We start from the raw sequence: 17,276 nt of genomic DNA, 5'->3' as shown, positions 1-17,276 counted from the left end.
GTGCAGCTGTCCCCACCTAAAGACAGCAGCAGCTCTTGGCCGTACAGGAACAGCACAGGAAAAAATCAACAATTTTTTGTTAGAAAAAGAGATGGCACCACATCCAACTTCTGCAATTAAATCATTTTACATACATACACAAGTTTCCTCTTCAAGTAATCTCACACCGTTGTAACAGATGCCTGCCGCAGATTAATACTTCACTTGCAATTACATAGGTCTCACGACGGCTGTACAGAAATTCCTGCGTTTTGGCACAAAATACGTAATTAAAGGCGTGAAGAATGCTTGTTTTTTACTTCAGCCTGGCACCTTCAGTCTGGAAGAAGCGCAAAGAATCAAGCCCCCCTAACTGTCCCAGTAGTGATACTGCTGTAATTGCAAGGCAGCGCCCCTCAACCGGCTCCGCAAAGCTCTGGAACAGGCTCGAGGGGGTTTGTGCCCTGCGTGGCAGGTTCTGGACAAGGAGTTCCTCCGCTCCGAAACAGCCCAAAGCCCCCAGTGAAACCTGGTGGTGCCGGTAATGAACATTACACATCACCATCAGGATTTAAATGCGTTAGGAACAGGGAGTCAAATCCCCCGAATCACCTTTGTTACAGACATTTTCTCGGTTACAGCACTTGTCAGGTACCTTCTGCTTCTCCTGATGGGGTACGACCTCCTATAAAAACTAAGTTCCGATTTCTCCAGCTGGGCTTCTTGACAGAATTTCTTTCCTTAAAATATACTCCATTTTGACTACAAATAGAAAAGATCCCTAAAAGATACTTAAATACGAACATTCACATTAAACAACAAAATGGAAGTGGTGCGGGGAAGAACTCGGTAAACAGCAGGGAGATGAGTATCTAAAACTGCTCCTTTGGTTCACTGATCTTCCTCCTTTTTGGCAGCACATCTTGACTAGATGAGGGTTCAAAGTGATGAACCTGCCAAGGGAAAATAAATACTGCATTACAGGTTGCCACACTGCACGGACTGTGGCCTGCTCCGGGGCATCAGCAAGTTTAACGTGTAGAAGCCCACCCCAAACAAGACAGCTGCATGACGCACCGAGCTGCGTCCGGAGCATCTGGCTCGACCTTGCTATTACCTGGTCCCTGCCCAGAGGTGCCAAGCCTGGAGTAACACCTGGATACTCTGCTCTGACAGAATTGACTCTCCCTCTAAATTACTGAAAGAGGGCTGGGATGTTTTTACGCTGCAACGGCAGGACCTCCTGCGTGCCTCAGCTTTGAGAGAACATCATGAAGGCTGTTCCCGCCACAGAGGCAACACACCTGAAGTCCAATTCCATGAGCAGCTCGGAGCCAATGCAGTGGCCCCAGCTGCAGGCAGGGCAGAGCCAGGCAGCACCAGGAGGCCTTTGCACAGCAGCAGAGTGCCCCGTACCAGCGGGAGAGGGGACTCAGCACCACGCAGGCTCACCTCACCGAGTATAATCCAATTATTTCTGACTTGCACATGTGTGAAAAGATGAGAATTTAGCCTTTAGCTCAGCTGTGCTTTTGATTACTTAAAGCAACTGTGATTTGTTTACATTCTAGTATTAAGTTCATTAACAAAACCTTTTTTTAAAAGATTCAGTGATAGTGAGCATACAGAATGATGTCGTTTGGTTTTTTCCACATCAGTGAATAACAAAAAATACTGCATATGACCCTGGGGTTGGAAGTAAAAAAGTTCTATTCTGCGGTAAGCAGCACTTTACAAAAGACTGAATCTACTAGTTCTGAAGTTAACATCTCTACTTCATGAATGTGTTGCAAACTCCGATAGCCCTTTTCACATGCAACTTTCATACATAGATATTTTTCAGACACAGACCAATTTCTCCTCTGTATTTCTTTAGAACATTCTGCTGAGGAATGAATTTTGCATGCTCCCAAGCTTGATTTCCATCAGCCTTTATAGAAATAAGGCAACTGTAAGTTTAGGAGAAAACTACTGGCAACAATTGAGCTGCACATTATGAATCTTACACAACTACTGTTCCCTAACCCACACTAAAAATTAATGAAGGGCTTTCCTGAGCGGGGACAGGAAGGGTACGATCTTCCTTGGCCCTGACACATAATTTCCCCTCCAGACTGTAAATGAAGAGCACTTATTTACCAGAATGGTAGTATTGACCCCACAGCTTTTTCTGAGAAGAACCTACCAGTAACCCTGAACATTCACAAGCGAGAGATACATTGAGGTCTTGTGAAGGCCCCCCAGAGCCTCACAAAGCTGAAGGTACCAAGCTCAGCTGGTAAAAACAGCAACAACAGAGGCCCCCAACACCATCCCCAAAGGACAAATTCCTCCCTGAAGACAACTTCTGCTCCACCTGTGCAAGACTGGAGGAATTTGGCTCCCCACAGGTAGCACCGACTACAAGACTCATCCGCTGCAATGTGATTAAGCAAAGACATAACGGATTTTTCTTGGTATGAATGAGTCATAGATCTGAGGTTAGAATTTTGGCCTCATGTTTTCCAAGTAAAATCACTAGCAAGCATATGGTACATTGGGCTGGGGATGTCTTCTGGCACACACTCCTATCAACAACGGATTAAACCAGCGGGGAATTTGGCTAAATGCATTCTCAAAAAGATATAATCAATGCTAACGAATCCTTTTCAACCTGTGTTAACTACATCAACACTCAGCTTTTAACTCTTTGGAACAGACTTTTTTTGACACTAAGAATCCAAATGTGTTGAAGTTAATGGGAATTTTGGAAGCGATGAGAATGTAATTCTGTCAACATGAAATGTATTAAAGCTTAGAGTTTTCTTCACTGTTTGGAACAGAAAAAGGCTTAAAGAAGAACAGAAACAGAAAGAACAGAACTAGAGAAAAAATGATACTAACAGCGCTGGTTTGAAATATCTTTCCACTTCTTGTCCTGCTCTCTGACACATTAAGTTCAGATGTCTTACTTGCCAAATGATCAACCTGAAATCAGAAAACAGATGGTGCCTTGTGACAGCAGTAAAAAATATGTATTAGAGGCTACAGCAGGGTTCAGTGCTGGAGCATGCAAAGAGCTCTGGCTCTGCTCACCACAGCACTCAGGCTGAAATTTGAATACAGGAGTATACCCACTGAAGTCAACAGCACCATTTACAGCTGAATGTGTCGAGTGCCCTGACGGCTCACAGCATCACTTATTTTTATACAGTAAGTCACTCACAGTTGCCTAGGGCTATTCTGTTTTAAGAAATCTTAAGGACCTGTGTTTGAAGTAGTCCTCCACATTTAAATTAGACCATTTTGCTATATGTAAGGGAATACAGCCTGAGTTTTCAGTTTGAGTAATAAACGTGCGTTTTAAGCTTTCATCAACCTTTAATCAAATTTTGGTCTGTCAGAATTAGCAGAGAAATTTCTGTTAGGCAGAGTGTTTAGTTACAGCAGTTTATAAACATGGAAATTACATTCCCATTTATCTTAGTATCAGTCAGACAATCTGTTTGGTTTGAAAACTGTATCACAGAGAAACAACCTTTTGTTATTGCTTTAGAATATTAATCACTTTTGTAAAACATTGGAAAGTAAAATGTAAATGCTTTTTATTGCTGAAAATACTGACTGTGGTAGTCTATAACCTATTAATCGCTCAAAGTAGGAAAGAAACTTCACAAAAGCTCTAGTAAGTTTAAAACGACAGAGTGCAGTTTTCATACCTGAGGATTAGAAACATACAGATTCTGGTTCCCTCCAGCCTTCGTACTTTCACCCTCTTCACAAGTTAAATTTGGTTCTGTAAAAGAGCAGTTAAATAATAAAGCACATTGTTGACAACACCCCAGCAGCCCCTTAACACACTGATGTTTTGCCACAAGAACACGCGCACATTGTAAATGCAGCAAACAGGTGCTTCAAAAGGGTTCTAATTCTCTACATGCAAGCAAGTCCTTAACTCCACCAAACATTACACTCTCTTACGTCTTTAATTCAGCAATTGCCTATCACAACTTCCTATCACAGGCACTTAAGAGATGCTTATGCTAAGTAGTACAGATTTACACGCAGGATCGTTGCAAGAGTGGGCTTGATCCCCAAACTCGCTTATACACTGTACTGCTAAAGGCTCATCTACATCAGGATTTGCTTCCAAGTAAAAAGCCTCACAAGCCCATTTTGCACCGCAGAGAAGGCAAACACACTGCAGGGCCACTCTGGCACAGCTTCTGCGTATCCTGGACCCGCTGCCAGCAGACGGCTCCCATTTTGTAACCCAACCACACACAACGGAGCAACTTTGGCTGCAGTTCCTGTCACTACAGTTCCCCTTGTCACTGCCTGCAGCTGCATGAACGGGCCACAAAGAATGAGCAGTCAGTTCTGGAGATTTTCTTTTGTTGTTTCTAATCCACGCTGGTTTTTTTTCTAGGATGCAGATATAAGCATGAACTGGTTAAAGATAACTGTGTTTCAGCTATGGAAATGACTGAAGAATTTCAGGGTGACAAATGCATATTCCTGTGTCTTGTAGTTCCTGCAAATAAAACATTATACTAACTCTATAAGACAAGTAATTTGCTGCATTTTTGCATGGTTTTGGAACTTCTATGAATTTCTAAAAGCACCAGATACAGCTTTATGTGGTTATTCCAGTTCTGCAGCCTACTAGCATCATCAAGATAAAAACACTAATCTACACGGGCTGCTTCCTACACATTTCCACGATTATTTTTGAACAGCATGGAAACGTTAACTGTTTTTGCAAAGTTGCACATTTTATTTCTGAAAAAACATCATTAATGCCACCATTTAAATACACAACACAGCCTGTTCAGCGTTGGGCTTGAATGACAGGAGACTCCAACCCATTTTAAAAAAATAAAATCCAGGCTCAACTTGCTTTGTCCAACTGCCTCTGCAAGCACTCAGACACCATGGTAGCCCCAGCAAGCTCCTAGTCTTGTTCAGGCTGGGAAGACCAAAAGCCTCACCACTAACACAGTTGCCACTTCTACAGTCACATGGAAAGCAACACATCTGGAAGTTTTAGTGGAAAATTGTGTTTCTGAAGTCTGCAGAACCAGAGTTATATTTCAAAGCAGATGCAACTTTAGCAAAATGCCTTAAGAAGAGTGAACAGAGCAAGCAGCAGCATTAATGGGCGTTTTTTCCTAGGCATGCCATATATTCATTATCTCCACAGAAGCCTCTACTACAGAAGCCTCTGCTACAGAAAAAAAAGCATTTTGCTTAAGGGTCTCATCCAAATTAAGTCGTCGTTCCGCGCCCCCCCCCCCCCCCCCCCCGATTTTGGTCATAAAGCTTGGGTTTTTTACTTCACAGTCTTGAGAACTGAGTTCCTTTAGCTATCCTGTTTTACGTGAGCATATCGAATAATTTCTGAGCATACTCGTCAACATCATCTCTACTTAATCTTCTTCCAAAAAGGGCACTTATTTCCCCTTTTGATCTTTCTTTGCTATGTTTGAAATGCTTTATGTACAGCAAATGGGTCCCAGTATCGTCTGCATGCTTCATATATAGCCTCTGCAAGATTAACAAGCAGCAATTCATTCTTCGGCTCGTTCGATCTTTGAGGCCCTGGGCTATCTTGGGAAATCTGAAGATAAATCACCTTTCCTCCTCGTTTTTCTAAAAATCTTAAAGGGAAGCTTCTGCCGACAGAGATCGCTGAGGACAGAGTTTGCTGTCTCATGTTTTGAATTGGAGACAGTCTGGGTCCACATCTTGGACCACTGATAAAAAAACAGTGGAGTGCTTCCAAGGTGTGTTTCTGGCAGCAGCTGCGCTCAGGCTGGTGTAGCCAGGACAGGTATTTCATTGGCACTTCTGCATTCAGAGCTCACAGTGGAGGACATTTATATAACTGCAAGCAAACAGCACAGAAACTATTTATAAAGCCTAACAAAAATCCAGCAAGACAGGTGCTGCTGTTTTTCCATCAGAAAGGATGAGCAGGAACTTCCTGATGTCCTGCATAGCAGGAAGGGCATAATCGTTTATTTGATAACAAGGCAGAAGGCAGCTTTGCCTTGCAGTGTTAAGAGTCCTCAGAGTGCTTCCAAAACATAAGATTTCACTTATATTATCCGCAGAATTCAGTTCAATTGCTTACTGAAGTTATATGAAACTTTTTTAAAATTTAAACAGAAGTAAATGTTTTCGGTACCTTCTTGAGAAGTGCTGTCTTATAGGCTTCCACCTGGAATTTGCTTTTTGCTGCTACTCACATTGCTTGCACAGTTTTACCTTGACAGATTTTAGGGTGTTAGGATTTTACTTGAGGAAACTCAGTTTGTTGAGATTCATACTAACAAAAATGCTTTGCTAGAACTTGTACCTATTAAAACTCCAGTTAAAAAAGTTCACTTGCAATATCAAAATGTTCCACGTATGCAGTAAGAGAAAAGGGCACACAGGTCCAGAATAAGCTGTGAAAGCAGGCTAGAAAAGGCACTAAAATAGCCAGCAGCACAGACATAATCATACAATCATTCATAAAACAAAACATTTTTTGAGCTGAAGTTACTGATTGTATCAGGAATAGCAAACCACAGGAATGAACAACTAACTTTGTACAGAAGAACATGCATCATACAGATTGGTATTTTTACATGGATATCAGTCTACCACAACGTAAAAACTCTTCTGTTGTACACAAGCCCCCCTGGTGTCAATTCTTCCATAACCACAGACTGACGCATGTATGGACTGCAGAACCAGACCGTGGTCCTACTGCAGTCAGAGCTTAAGGAAAAAGGGTGGCTAAAAGTAGTATTTCTGCTAAACTTATTTAATGGCTGAAGCTGTGAGGATACAGTCCAAACAGGTGTGATTTAAACACAAATAGACCTGGACTGGTTTTTTGCACAGAGAATTCCACTTTCCAAGTCTGCAATAATGAACTCAAGAGCACAATACCTCTGCAAGCTTTATGTGGAAATAAATATATTAGTAAAAACATAACAACAACAACAACAAAAATCAAACAACAAAATTTACTTCTATATACATATAACCCATTAAATTTAGCTTATCTGATGAAGTGGAACAGATCAGAACTTTAGAACAGAAACATGACAATGTCCATGTGCTAACCAAGCGCTTCACAGAACACAACCAGGATAGAAAATAAAGGCATAGCAATGTATGTGAAGAAAACAGAATGTAAATTTGAATATAGCGGTCTACAACAGAAAATTAAGCTTTCATTTTAGTAACATCAGGAAAAAAAGGCACAAACTGGATACTTGAAAAATACACATAAATGTTACCTTGAGCTTCTGAAATATTTACATTATTCTTATCTTCCACTTTATTATCCAAGACAGGATCTTCCTAGATTAAGAAAAAGGTCTATCACTTACTGCAGACAAATAAGGAAGAGGGTTTGTACTCAGATGCTTAGGGCCAGAGCTTATTAGATGGATTCTCAGTGGAACAAACTTATTGAAATACTTGAATCTGACATGGAACATACAGGCTAGCTCAGTATTACTTAATTATTAATGCAAGCACACATTTAATTCAACTACCAAGCAAAACATCTGTACAAAATACTAAATTTGTAACGATACTGAAAGAATACTATCAGTGCATCAATTACTGCCTTCCAGTTGCCTGTGAAACAGCAATTCAGAGGCATATGCAGATTTAGAGGGCCAAGCAGTTTATTTCCATCACATCACGTACAGGCCTCCTGAGCAATGCTCACTGAGGTGGAGGGGCCAGAAGCCTTGAAGCTCCACCTCCTTCCACCTATGGCCAGTAGTGATCAGCACACGTATTTGCACATTCTAACATGACTAAAGTATTTGCTGCCTGCCTCAACTTACCCCAGAAATATATGCCTCCAATTGCTGAAGCCTGCACAAGCACAGTCCCGAGAGCTGTCTCGCACACTCTAGCCTCAGCAGCAGGATGCACATGTCTGTCACGCGCTTGTGCCTTCAGCAAGTTTAACTTTGTGCTTTTTTTCTGGGCAGATTTCCCCAGGGAAAAATCCCAATACAGAATCAAGTTTGTTTTAACTTTAGCTGTGGCATTACTGGCTGGATGTACACTGCTGTACAAGAGGATCCCAGAGCCGATTTATTGCCAGTCAATACTGCTGGGCTGCAGCAGCTCGCTTGGGACTGGTATGGGACAGCTCCAAGAAGGTTTCGCCTGCATCCTGTGATCGGAGCTGAACAAACAGCACCCATACCCACAGCATGAAGCTGTCCCTCTGCTTCTCACCCTGCTGTTCCTCTCCAGTCTCAGAGACATGTCTACCAACAATGCTGCTGTGACAAGCATTATGCTGATGCACTCGTTCAACACTGCTTTGATAATGACAGATTGCTAACTGGAGCAGAAAAATTAAGCAAAAATGTATTGAAGACATATTGTCTCGCTTAAATATATCTGGAAACACAGAGGGTTTTTTAATGTTATAGTAAAACATGCAATAAAATAATTAATGGCCCTTTTCTAGACTATAAATCATAAAAAAAATTCAACAAGCTACACAAAACATTTGTGCTCTTACATTCATGTCCTGGTTCTCTTCTGGATCATCTCTGTCCACTCTGAGCACCTGGAGGGGCACATTAGTCTCTCCGTGCTTTAGGATGCTTTTATCAACATTTTCCATTCGTTGTTTTTCAGTCGTAACTTTAACTTTCAGCATATGAAAAGGCGTTGGCACTTCACCCACATTAAGATACATAGGCTCCCCCTCAAATATCATCCCCTCACATTCACCCTCCTTAAAACCAGGAGGCTGGTAATCAGATGGTGTAACTGCAGAAAAGAATTCATTAAATGTGTCAGAATGAAACACAAAATTAATTTTAACTTGTGTGGCTAAAGGACTCTTCTCCTCTTTAAATACAAAGAGCTACTCCAAAAAATTGTGTGTGCAGGGAAGGGAATAATCAATATTCAACTTGTACTAAATGAAGTTGTTCTTCCCCTACACAACAGGCAAAACCCAATTAAAGCTACTTGAAACAGTTTATATATGCAAAGAGATGAGCTAGAAGCTCTGATTTTTCATTACAAAGCAATAATACATTCTGAAAGCAGAGCTAGCGTCAGACAATTAAATAGTCATCCAAACTAGAACTAGTCTGGCAAACACGTTACATCCTAACATACTCAGGAAATCTCAATTTGTTTTTAAAACACACTGAAATCCTTGCTCCAATGAAGTCAGTGACAAGATTGTGTTCCTATAGTGGGATCAAATCTGTTCCCCTTGGGTTTTAGAAATTGTCGTGAGAAACAGACACATGCAAAATAACATCATTTAACAAGTCCCAGCAACCATAAATATTATACATTAACACATTTCTTTGACTTGTTTTCCAATGTCTGACACAGTTGACAAATCAAGGCAATAGAGAAATACTACCTTCATCATAATAAAACAGCTTCATAGTCAGGCAAACATCATTTGGTAATGGACTCAGGTTTTGCATCAGAACATAAATCTTGCGAATGAGGAGGATACTTGCTTTCTTGGTGTCTGCACAGGTGATTGGGGAATCATTCCTTTTATTCTTACTAAAAATGGACAGAATATTCAGATTCTTTTTTATACAGAGTAAGCTGTTTCTAGAATTAAGGTACAGGAGTGTTTAACAGACTATGAATGTCAGAAGCAGACATCACATTTATCGCTTAAGGTCTGTGAGTACAAGCATTGCAATTCCTAACACTGTCCAAGTGACCTGCATGTTCTCTGCCCCTTGAAGATCAAATCCTGAGCCAGGGACATCATGAAAGCGTTATGGTTCAGCAGCTGTGACCAACTACTGTGTTTACATTACACAGCGCTTAAAAAAATAACCAATCTGAAAGAAAGAAAAAAGTAGGTACTTTTGAAAGCCCCAATTCTGCGCAGTCTTACATACTTGCTTTCCCTTAAATAAAACAAGTAACACTATTGACTTTGACAAGAATGGTTCCTGATAAGAAAATGCGTGCCTAAATGACTCTTGGCATCCAGCTCCGACGTTTCCATGCTCCTGTTCTACCAGCAGCTGACCCAAAGCCCACCTTGCTGCCACTAAAAATGCTTTCCCTCTACTCCCCTGCTCCTCACAGCCACGCAGCTTAGAGAGGCCCCTGAGGACCTGAAGAGCCAGCCCAAGGCTGTGAGTTATTTGATTGGGTAACCCTGTCTTTTGGAAACACACCCTTAGCTGCAATGGTTTCAGCTATCTCACCCCTCTGCAGATGGTTATCTCCTTCCCTGCAGGGCGACACAGAAGCAGGCCCATGCCTTCTATTTTCAAATTCGTCTGGTGTGAATTTATGCTAATACACTAAGGCAGCCTGGCATAGCTGAGACAGATTCACATCCCTTTCCACCAGTGTTTTTACATGACTTACAACCTCTTTCAGAGGGAAGTAACTAAACTCAGCCCAAAGGACCCAGGTCTGCAACACTGCAGCTTTTTTTTTTTAATTTAAAAAGCATTTTCTGCAGGAGGAAACCTGGGAGAAGTTTGTTAGGTACAAACTTGCTACATTTCAATTACTTGTCTTAAAATAAGCCATTTCCTTGCAGCTGTGACTGACCAGTAAACCCCTACAACGAAAGAAGGCTCAGTGGAGATGGGCAAAGGTGACATGCCCATGAAGCTCAGGGAATAATGCAGGGTGTCACTGACCATAGCTGTTGTAAAGAAAGCTGACTTTATCTCAACACACAGGGGACCTAAGTGTGGCCTTAGATAAATAGCTATGTCAGTTGAGTGGATCAACCAGTGGTGTAAACGCTTCTCCTTGAGTTCATTTAGTGTGTGAATGTCTCCTTGAGTTAGCCAGACCAGTATGGGGGAAGTGAATACGTGGCTCAGCCCAAAGAGTATAAAAATGAGTATAAAACCTAAACTAACAAAAGAATTCCGAAGAGAGCAATGGGCTGGAGGTGGCTTCAACCCACATATTCCTCCCCTGTGACTGGGGATGCCCAGCATTGTGGTGGTGAGCATATTAGAGACCAGTAATGGGAATCACATTGGTATTGTGATTAAACTGTGTATTGCAATTTTGCTAAGCATTTTCAGTGTATTTTGTATCATCTCCGCTAAATGAGAAATTCCATGCAACATCAAGTACCTTCAGATAAGTAAATCTGATATTAAACATTTCACCCTCCACACACGGAATATCTTCAAGAACCTGGTCAGAGAGTATTGAACTCTGACACCAAGAACCATCTTTTGAGTGAATGTTTAAAAATATGACCATAATCTGACAAAATTATTAATTGTATTTTAAGAATAAGTCTAAGCTAATAGTACACATTAATAAAATTAGTCTTAAGATCCAGAATTAAAAAAGGAAACCCCAAACAGATAAAATCCGAGGTTTTTACATTCAGGTGTATGCAATGGACTGTAAAACCACAGAGCAGAATAAAGTCACAGTGACAGTACCTGCTGAAATCCAGGAGTGGCCCATTGTGGGTGTACTTGAATTTGAAGTGGTAACATTCTGTAATTGTCTGCAAACAAATCCAGTAATTATTAAACAACCAGCTGTCAAGCCAACTACTACTGCAGCTTCTGTCTAGTAATCTGTTACCCCTGCATTTAAAGAAAATGATAGCCCAACTCCTGTCTGATGCACTTACATGCATTGAATACAGCTTTCTAATGCTGTAACAGTTAACGGTATGTAACTGTCATCAAATAAAAACAAAGATTTACATTATTTTCCAGGAATCACTGTGATAAAATATTTTGAAACATCAGCCTAAGTTTTTAGAATGAAATATTTGTTCAAATTTTAATCACTACGAAAATGTTTCACACATGTAACAGAAACATGGTGACACCCAGTGGTTAGTTAAAACACACTGTGCTTTCCCCAAAGAAGTTCCATAAATTTGTTAAGCAGAGTTACAACCATGCATCTTTACAGGCATTTAACCCTCCAACCACACTTTGGGTTTCTTGTACTGGCCTGAGAATAACCCGACACTAGATATTCAAAGGCAATTCACTATGTGGCAATTCTGATTAGCTCTATGATTCTTACGTTTGGTATTTTAAGATGTCTTTTTTTTAATGTGCATTAATGTGAATGTTAAGTACTATTGCTTGTATACACATTCCACTATATCCATACTATCATTAAGCATCCAGTAAAATATTCTAGCAGGTTTACCTGAGGATCTTCTGGATGGGTATAGACCTGTATTTTCAAAGAGAGGAAACAGTAAGAACTGTACATAGCTCTTCAGCATCTACCTTAAAAAAATATGTACCTTACTTTTCAAAGATACTTACTGCTAGGACAATCATCCTTAGCTGTCAGAAATATAATGAAAGAAAGAAAAAGAACATTAAATGTATTCCATAGCCCATTTCTGCTCACCAAGCTGTTTTGTTTCTCTAGCTCTGGAAACCAAGACAGACAACTATGGGCCTGTTTGAAGAGAAACCTCTTCATACGCTTAACTCCTTAGCTGTTTAAGAAAGGACTTAACTGGCAGAAGAAAATTCCTAAGTATCCCTGCCTTTAAGTGTTTCTGTTTACAAAGAATATTATCCTGAAACATCTGTGCATCCCACATTGTCGCTAACTGTTTTAACATACTGAAGTACAGCTGTTCCCTAACCAGAAAGTCCTATAACTACACTGGCAGCTAACGGACTTAGATAAATGAATGTTTAAATACATTTAAAATGGCTAAATGATACTGGAAGACTTACGTATTTCTTCTGCAAGGCATCATAACATCCTAACATCCTGCAAAAATCAAATAATATTGTCCATCTAGTACTAATTTCCATTTGCTTTACTTCTGACTAAATAAATAAAATAGTCCCAAAAAATGAAATTCTTGTGTTTAGCCTTCCTAATATTAGATTACAGCAATAAAGAATACATATTCCATTATTTTGTTTTTTTATTAGTAGCAATACAAGCAATTACTATGTTTGTAACACCCCAAATCATCCTAACCTCTTTGCGCAGTAAGTAAAAATATAATCTGTAAGTAAATAATTTACAAGAAAAAACATAATGCAATCGTAGGGCTATAATTTTCAAGCACCTACTAACACATGCATTCATTAATCAGTTTATAAATAAGTACTTCAGCTGAACACCAACATCTCTGAAGCACAAAGGAGTTGTGTTATTGCCATTATTTACATGTTCCAATTTGCTTTTTATATAATGTGCAAGCAACAGTCAAATAGTGATCCAAAACTTACCCTAATTTTTTTCTAACATTTCTTTTGAATATAGTTAACCAGCAAAAATTGGTTTTGGTGTGTGCGTGATGCTGAGTTAAGAAGGGCTACTCACCTGTAAACTCCAAACAGGTAGCACACGCCCTTCACACAAAAACCAGGGAGCTTTTCCTTGCCAGCATCCACGGGCTGCCACGCCACTGCCCTCACTAATGTTTGATGCGTGAGGGTAAGGTGAAATGCACCCGGCGCCACTTGAGTTTCCTCTACCACAGAAGATCAGTTAAGAAATTCCAGGTTACAGTAAGGAAGCCTTTTCTCCCCCTCTCTTAGTGACAGCACATGGACAAAGAGTGGATGACTAATTACACCTTTAACATCAGAACTCAGACCTACATCTCTGAACACCTCAACACTGACAGCAGCTGCAAACCTCCTCTGCTGAATGCAGCATCATTTCCGACACCTTACCTTGTACTACAACTGGTAGAAGTGTGAAAAGAACAAAGATGGCCTTTATAGAGGTAACAAAAAGCAAGGAGAGCAGCCATGAACAAATCACACAGAATCACTACAGTTGGAAAAGACCTGTAAAATCATCAAGTCCAACCATCAACTCAACACAACCATGCCCACTAAACCATGTCCCACAGTGCCATGTCCACACGTTCCTTTAACACCTCCAGGGATGGTGACTCCACCACCTCCCTGGGCAGCCTCTTCCAGTGCTTCACCACTCTCCCAGTAAAGACATTTTTCCTAATATCCAACCTAAACCTCCCCTGGTGCAACTGGAGGCCATTCCCTCTCGTTCTATCACTTGTCACTTGGGAGAAGAGACCAACACCCACCTCACCACAACCCCCTTTCAGGTCATTGGAGAGAGCGATGAGGTCTCCCCTCAGCCTCCTCTTCTCCAGACTGAACAACTCCAGCTCCCTCAGCTGCTCCTCATCAGACTTGTGCTCCAGACCCCTCACCAGCTCCGTCGCCCTTCTCTGGACACGCTCCAGCACTCAATGTCCTTCTTGTAGTGAGGGGCCCAAAACTGAATACAGGATTCGAGGTGCAGTTATTGTGAACAGAAAGAAAATCAAAATAAATACCTCTAGTTCCACGTGACAAACTTACACTCAACTGTGTGACTGTACAAGTGGACAGACTAGTGTTTGCAGATACAATTCTGCCTTTGAATATAAAGGCCAACAGTACCACTTTCTTATACAAGTCTGAGAGCAAGACCTTTAAATACAAGATGCAAAATGGTAACGCTGCATCTCCTGTTCAACTAGAGAGGAACTACTGGTTAGATTTTTGCATTTATATGCACCTTAAACACTCATATACACCCACAAAAACTAAATGTAAAGTATAATCACTCTGTAAACAAAGATTTGGGCTCTATTAAGCACCGAGTTGTAAGCCTTTCTAGAAACACAACTGTACAAGTCAATTACATCTTTACCAAAACACACACCACTTCATTTTCCATTTTAAAAAATAATTGCCAACATAGTAAATACCATGCACTAAAAGCCGTGCTTCAGCAGTTGTTTACTCACAGCAAGGGAAATTTTTTCTTTGTATTTGCAAACAACCAGAAAGGTATCTCTCAGAATTGACATGCTATGGAAGTGTTATATATGCACAATAATTAACATACCATTTCACCAGCTGAGTAGAGCCAGGACAGTTTTTGTCTTCCCTCAGAATTTTGACACAGACATCTCAAAAAAAGAATATATACATGCATATTTACTTAGGACAAAATGCAACTACATCGCTGAGAAAGTGAAGTTCATTCCCTAAAAGCATACATCAAAAGCAGACTAAAATTAACATTACTGACAAGTGCCAGCATGGTTTTAATTACTGAGTCAGCATCACCGTTATCATTAACAAAATCCCATGATGACTGTCTTCGTGAAGTTTCCATTACAGTCACTGAAAGTGGCTATTGGCTTTAATCAAGACAACCAAGCGGCTTGAAAAACTCATTAACTTCACAACAATCCTATGACAACAGATTTTGCAAAGAATCATGAAAACAGGCCTGTTACCATCCATGTATCTTGTTCCATAGGCACTTTCAGGAAAGATTCCTCTCAGATATGTAATGCAGGATACAGCTACTGCCAGGAGCCTCTTCACTAGCATCAGGGATTGCTGTTCAGTAGATATTTTGTTAGGAAATACAACTGCACTCTGAAAGTTAGAGAAAAAAGAATTAATCTCTGTCCACAACAACCAACCTGTACGGTCTACCATCTGGTCCAATGCCCACTTAACATTTTAATTTAATTGAAAAGTATGACTTTCAGCATTTATAAAGTTAAGCATATTCTTAACACTTGGCATTACTATGGTTTTAGGACATAGCTGATTTCTACCAAGTGTATGACCAAAGTTCAGACTCAAACTATTTCGCTACTAAGCATCTTTATTCATAGTTAAAAGACTGAATTAGCCTGTAATTTTCAAGTTAAGAAATATTAAAGAGCACCTGGGTGCACTATTTCAGCTAAAATTCACTGATTATTCCAATTCAACCAATACACTGTGCTGAAATACACAAGAAAATCATACCACACAATTCCTTTGCTTCTGAGCGGTTGCCATTTTGCAGATACTCTTCTGTCTGTTAATAAAACATCTGCATTAACACACGTATGACCACCATTCACAAGCGCACGCAAGCCCAGACCACAGCTATTCAGCTTTAACTAGTCAGTGCCTGAACCTACAGACACTTCCTACACAATCAATCTGCATCAGTTCAAACACCGTAATTTTAAGGCAACAGAATGGGATGGTTTATCTCATCATCACCAATATTAGATTCTTGATTTTCACACCAGCACAGGCCTCCCCCAAGGTTGCAGTATGTGGTAATTAAAATATCGTGTGCTTATTTCTATGAAACACAAGCCTTTGAAAGTGATGCTCTGAAGTGCTAACTGGCACCCAGCCGAACAGATTTTCAAAGCACCCTGAGAAGTGGCTCTCCACGTTTATGTCACCTCCAGCCAAAGCTCAGCCATCGCCTTTGGAAAACACCTCCAGGCTTGGGTTGTTTTCCTCTAATTTAAACAAGTATTGTAGAAAGAGACCCCTCTCCAGCTATTCTTTTTGGTCACCCATGTTTGGATCAAGCCTTTAACCCTCAGCACTGTGAGCCTGACTCCACAAGACAAGGCTTCCCCACTGTCTGTAAAAAGAAGATGCAACCACACCTCCTTCCCCACTGTCCGTAAAAAGAAGATGCAACCACACCTAAGGACATGGAAGATGCCTTTCCCAAGTAGGAGGTTGGCCCTGGGCTACGCAGGGAAATGAGCTCCCCCTCAGCTGAGCCTCCACAAAGCCACCTGATCTCGGTACATGGCTAAGCTCAGCTCTTCTATGAAAAACGCAGAAATAGAGGAGCCCTTTCCCCACACTAACACCCCTAGGAAAGACAACCTGCCTCGACAAGGTATAAAGGCCACCCACAACCCGAGGTGGAAGGCAAGAATAGCGTGGGTGGGGGGGTGTGGTGTGGGTGGATGGGTGTCAAAAAGCCGCAGGAGGTGAGGAACCGGACACAGCCCTCACGCCCGGCGGTAACGCAGCGGACCCCCCTCACCCACGCTGGTCCCCCGGCCGCCGGGCGCTTCCCGGGCCCGCCCGCCCCCTCCGCTTTTATAAGGCAAGGGGCCGTGTGCAAACGGAGGGGCGGGGCTCGCCCTCCCGGCACGCGCCGGCCGCCGCGGGCCGTGCGCAGTGCCGCCGCGCAAAGCCCGTCACTTTCCCCCCCCCCCCCCCCCAGCAAAATGGAGGCGGGTTCAGCGCCGAAACCGGCTCTTAATTTAACCTACACCGGCGGGTTCACGTAAAGCGTTGCTACTCTCTTAGCTCTTTAGCCCAGCTAAATACAAAAGTGATTCACAGCGGCTGTTGTTCGCTAAAACAATTTTTAAACCCGTGCGGAGGCCTTATGTCAATGTAATTTATGCTTAAACGTAAAGAAAAGGTTTCAGTGAGATTGCAGGCTCAAGCAACAGTTTATACATGAAGACCTTTTTCCTTCAGAATTGGTGTTACCTCCCTGTTTGAAGC

The 17,276-nt window shown here is 41.4% G+C and overlaps 1 protein-coding gene across 1 annotated transcript; it reads right to left on the bottom strand.

Moving 5' to 3' along the window:
• Positions 1-851: 851 nt before the first annotated feature.
• Positions 852-15,797, bottom strand: HORMAD1 (HORMA domain containing 1). The gene is made up of 13 exons (XM_059832353.1): positions 15,765-15,797; positions 15,239-15,383; positions 14,842-14,905; positions 12,693-12,729; positions 12,267-12,287; positions 12,145-12,171; positions 11,412-11,479; positions 9,377-9,528; positions 8,504-8,763; positions 7,254-7,317; positions 3,678-3,754; positions 2,863-2,946; positions 852-932 (listed from the first exon to the last, which is right to left on the bottom strand). The coding sequence occupies exons 1-13, from the start codon at positions 15,795-15,797 to the stop codon at positions 852-854; spliced, it is 1,113 nt and encodes a 370-aa protein (XP_059688336.1).
• Between the last annotated feature and the right edge of the window lie 1,479 nt (positions 15,798-17,276).

This window comes from Gavia stellata, chromosome 33, assembly GCF_030936135.1.
Source record: "Gavia stellata isolate bGavSte3 chromosome 33, bGavSte3.hap2, whole genome shotgun sequence".
Classification (NCBI taxonomy): Eukaryota; Metazoa; Chordata; class Aves; order Gaviiformes; family Gaviidae; genus Gavia; species Gavia stellata.
The sequence above is the reverse complement of the archived record's forward strand: the minus strand, read 5'-3'. Positions and strand labels throughout refer to the sequence as shown.

Coding starts and splice junctions, on each gene's coding strand:
- HORMAD1 (XM_059832353.1), bottom strand. CDS start 15,797: ATGGCAACCGCTCAGAAGCAAAGGAATTGTGTG. Junction 12,172..12,266: donor TAAGGATGATTGTCCTAGCA/GTAAGTATCTTT, acceptor TTGAAAATACAG/GTCTATACCCATCCAGAAGA. Junction 933..2,862: donor AGATATTTCAAACCAGCGCT/GTTAGTATCATT, acceptor TTCCCTTGGCAG/GTTCATCACTTTGAACCCTC.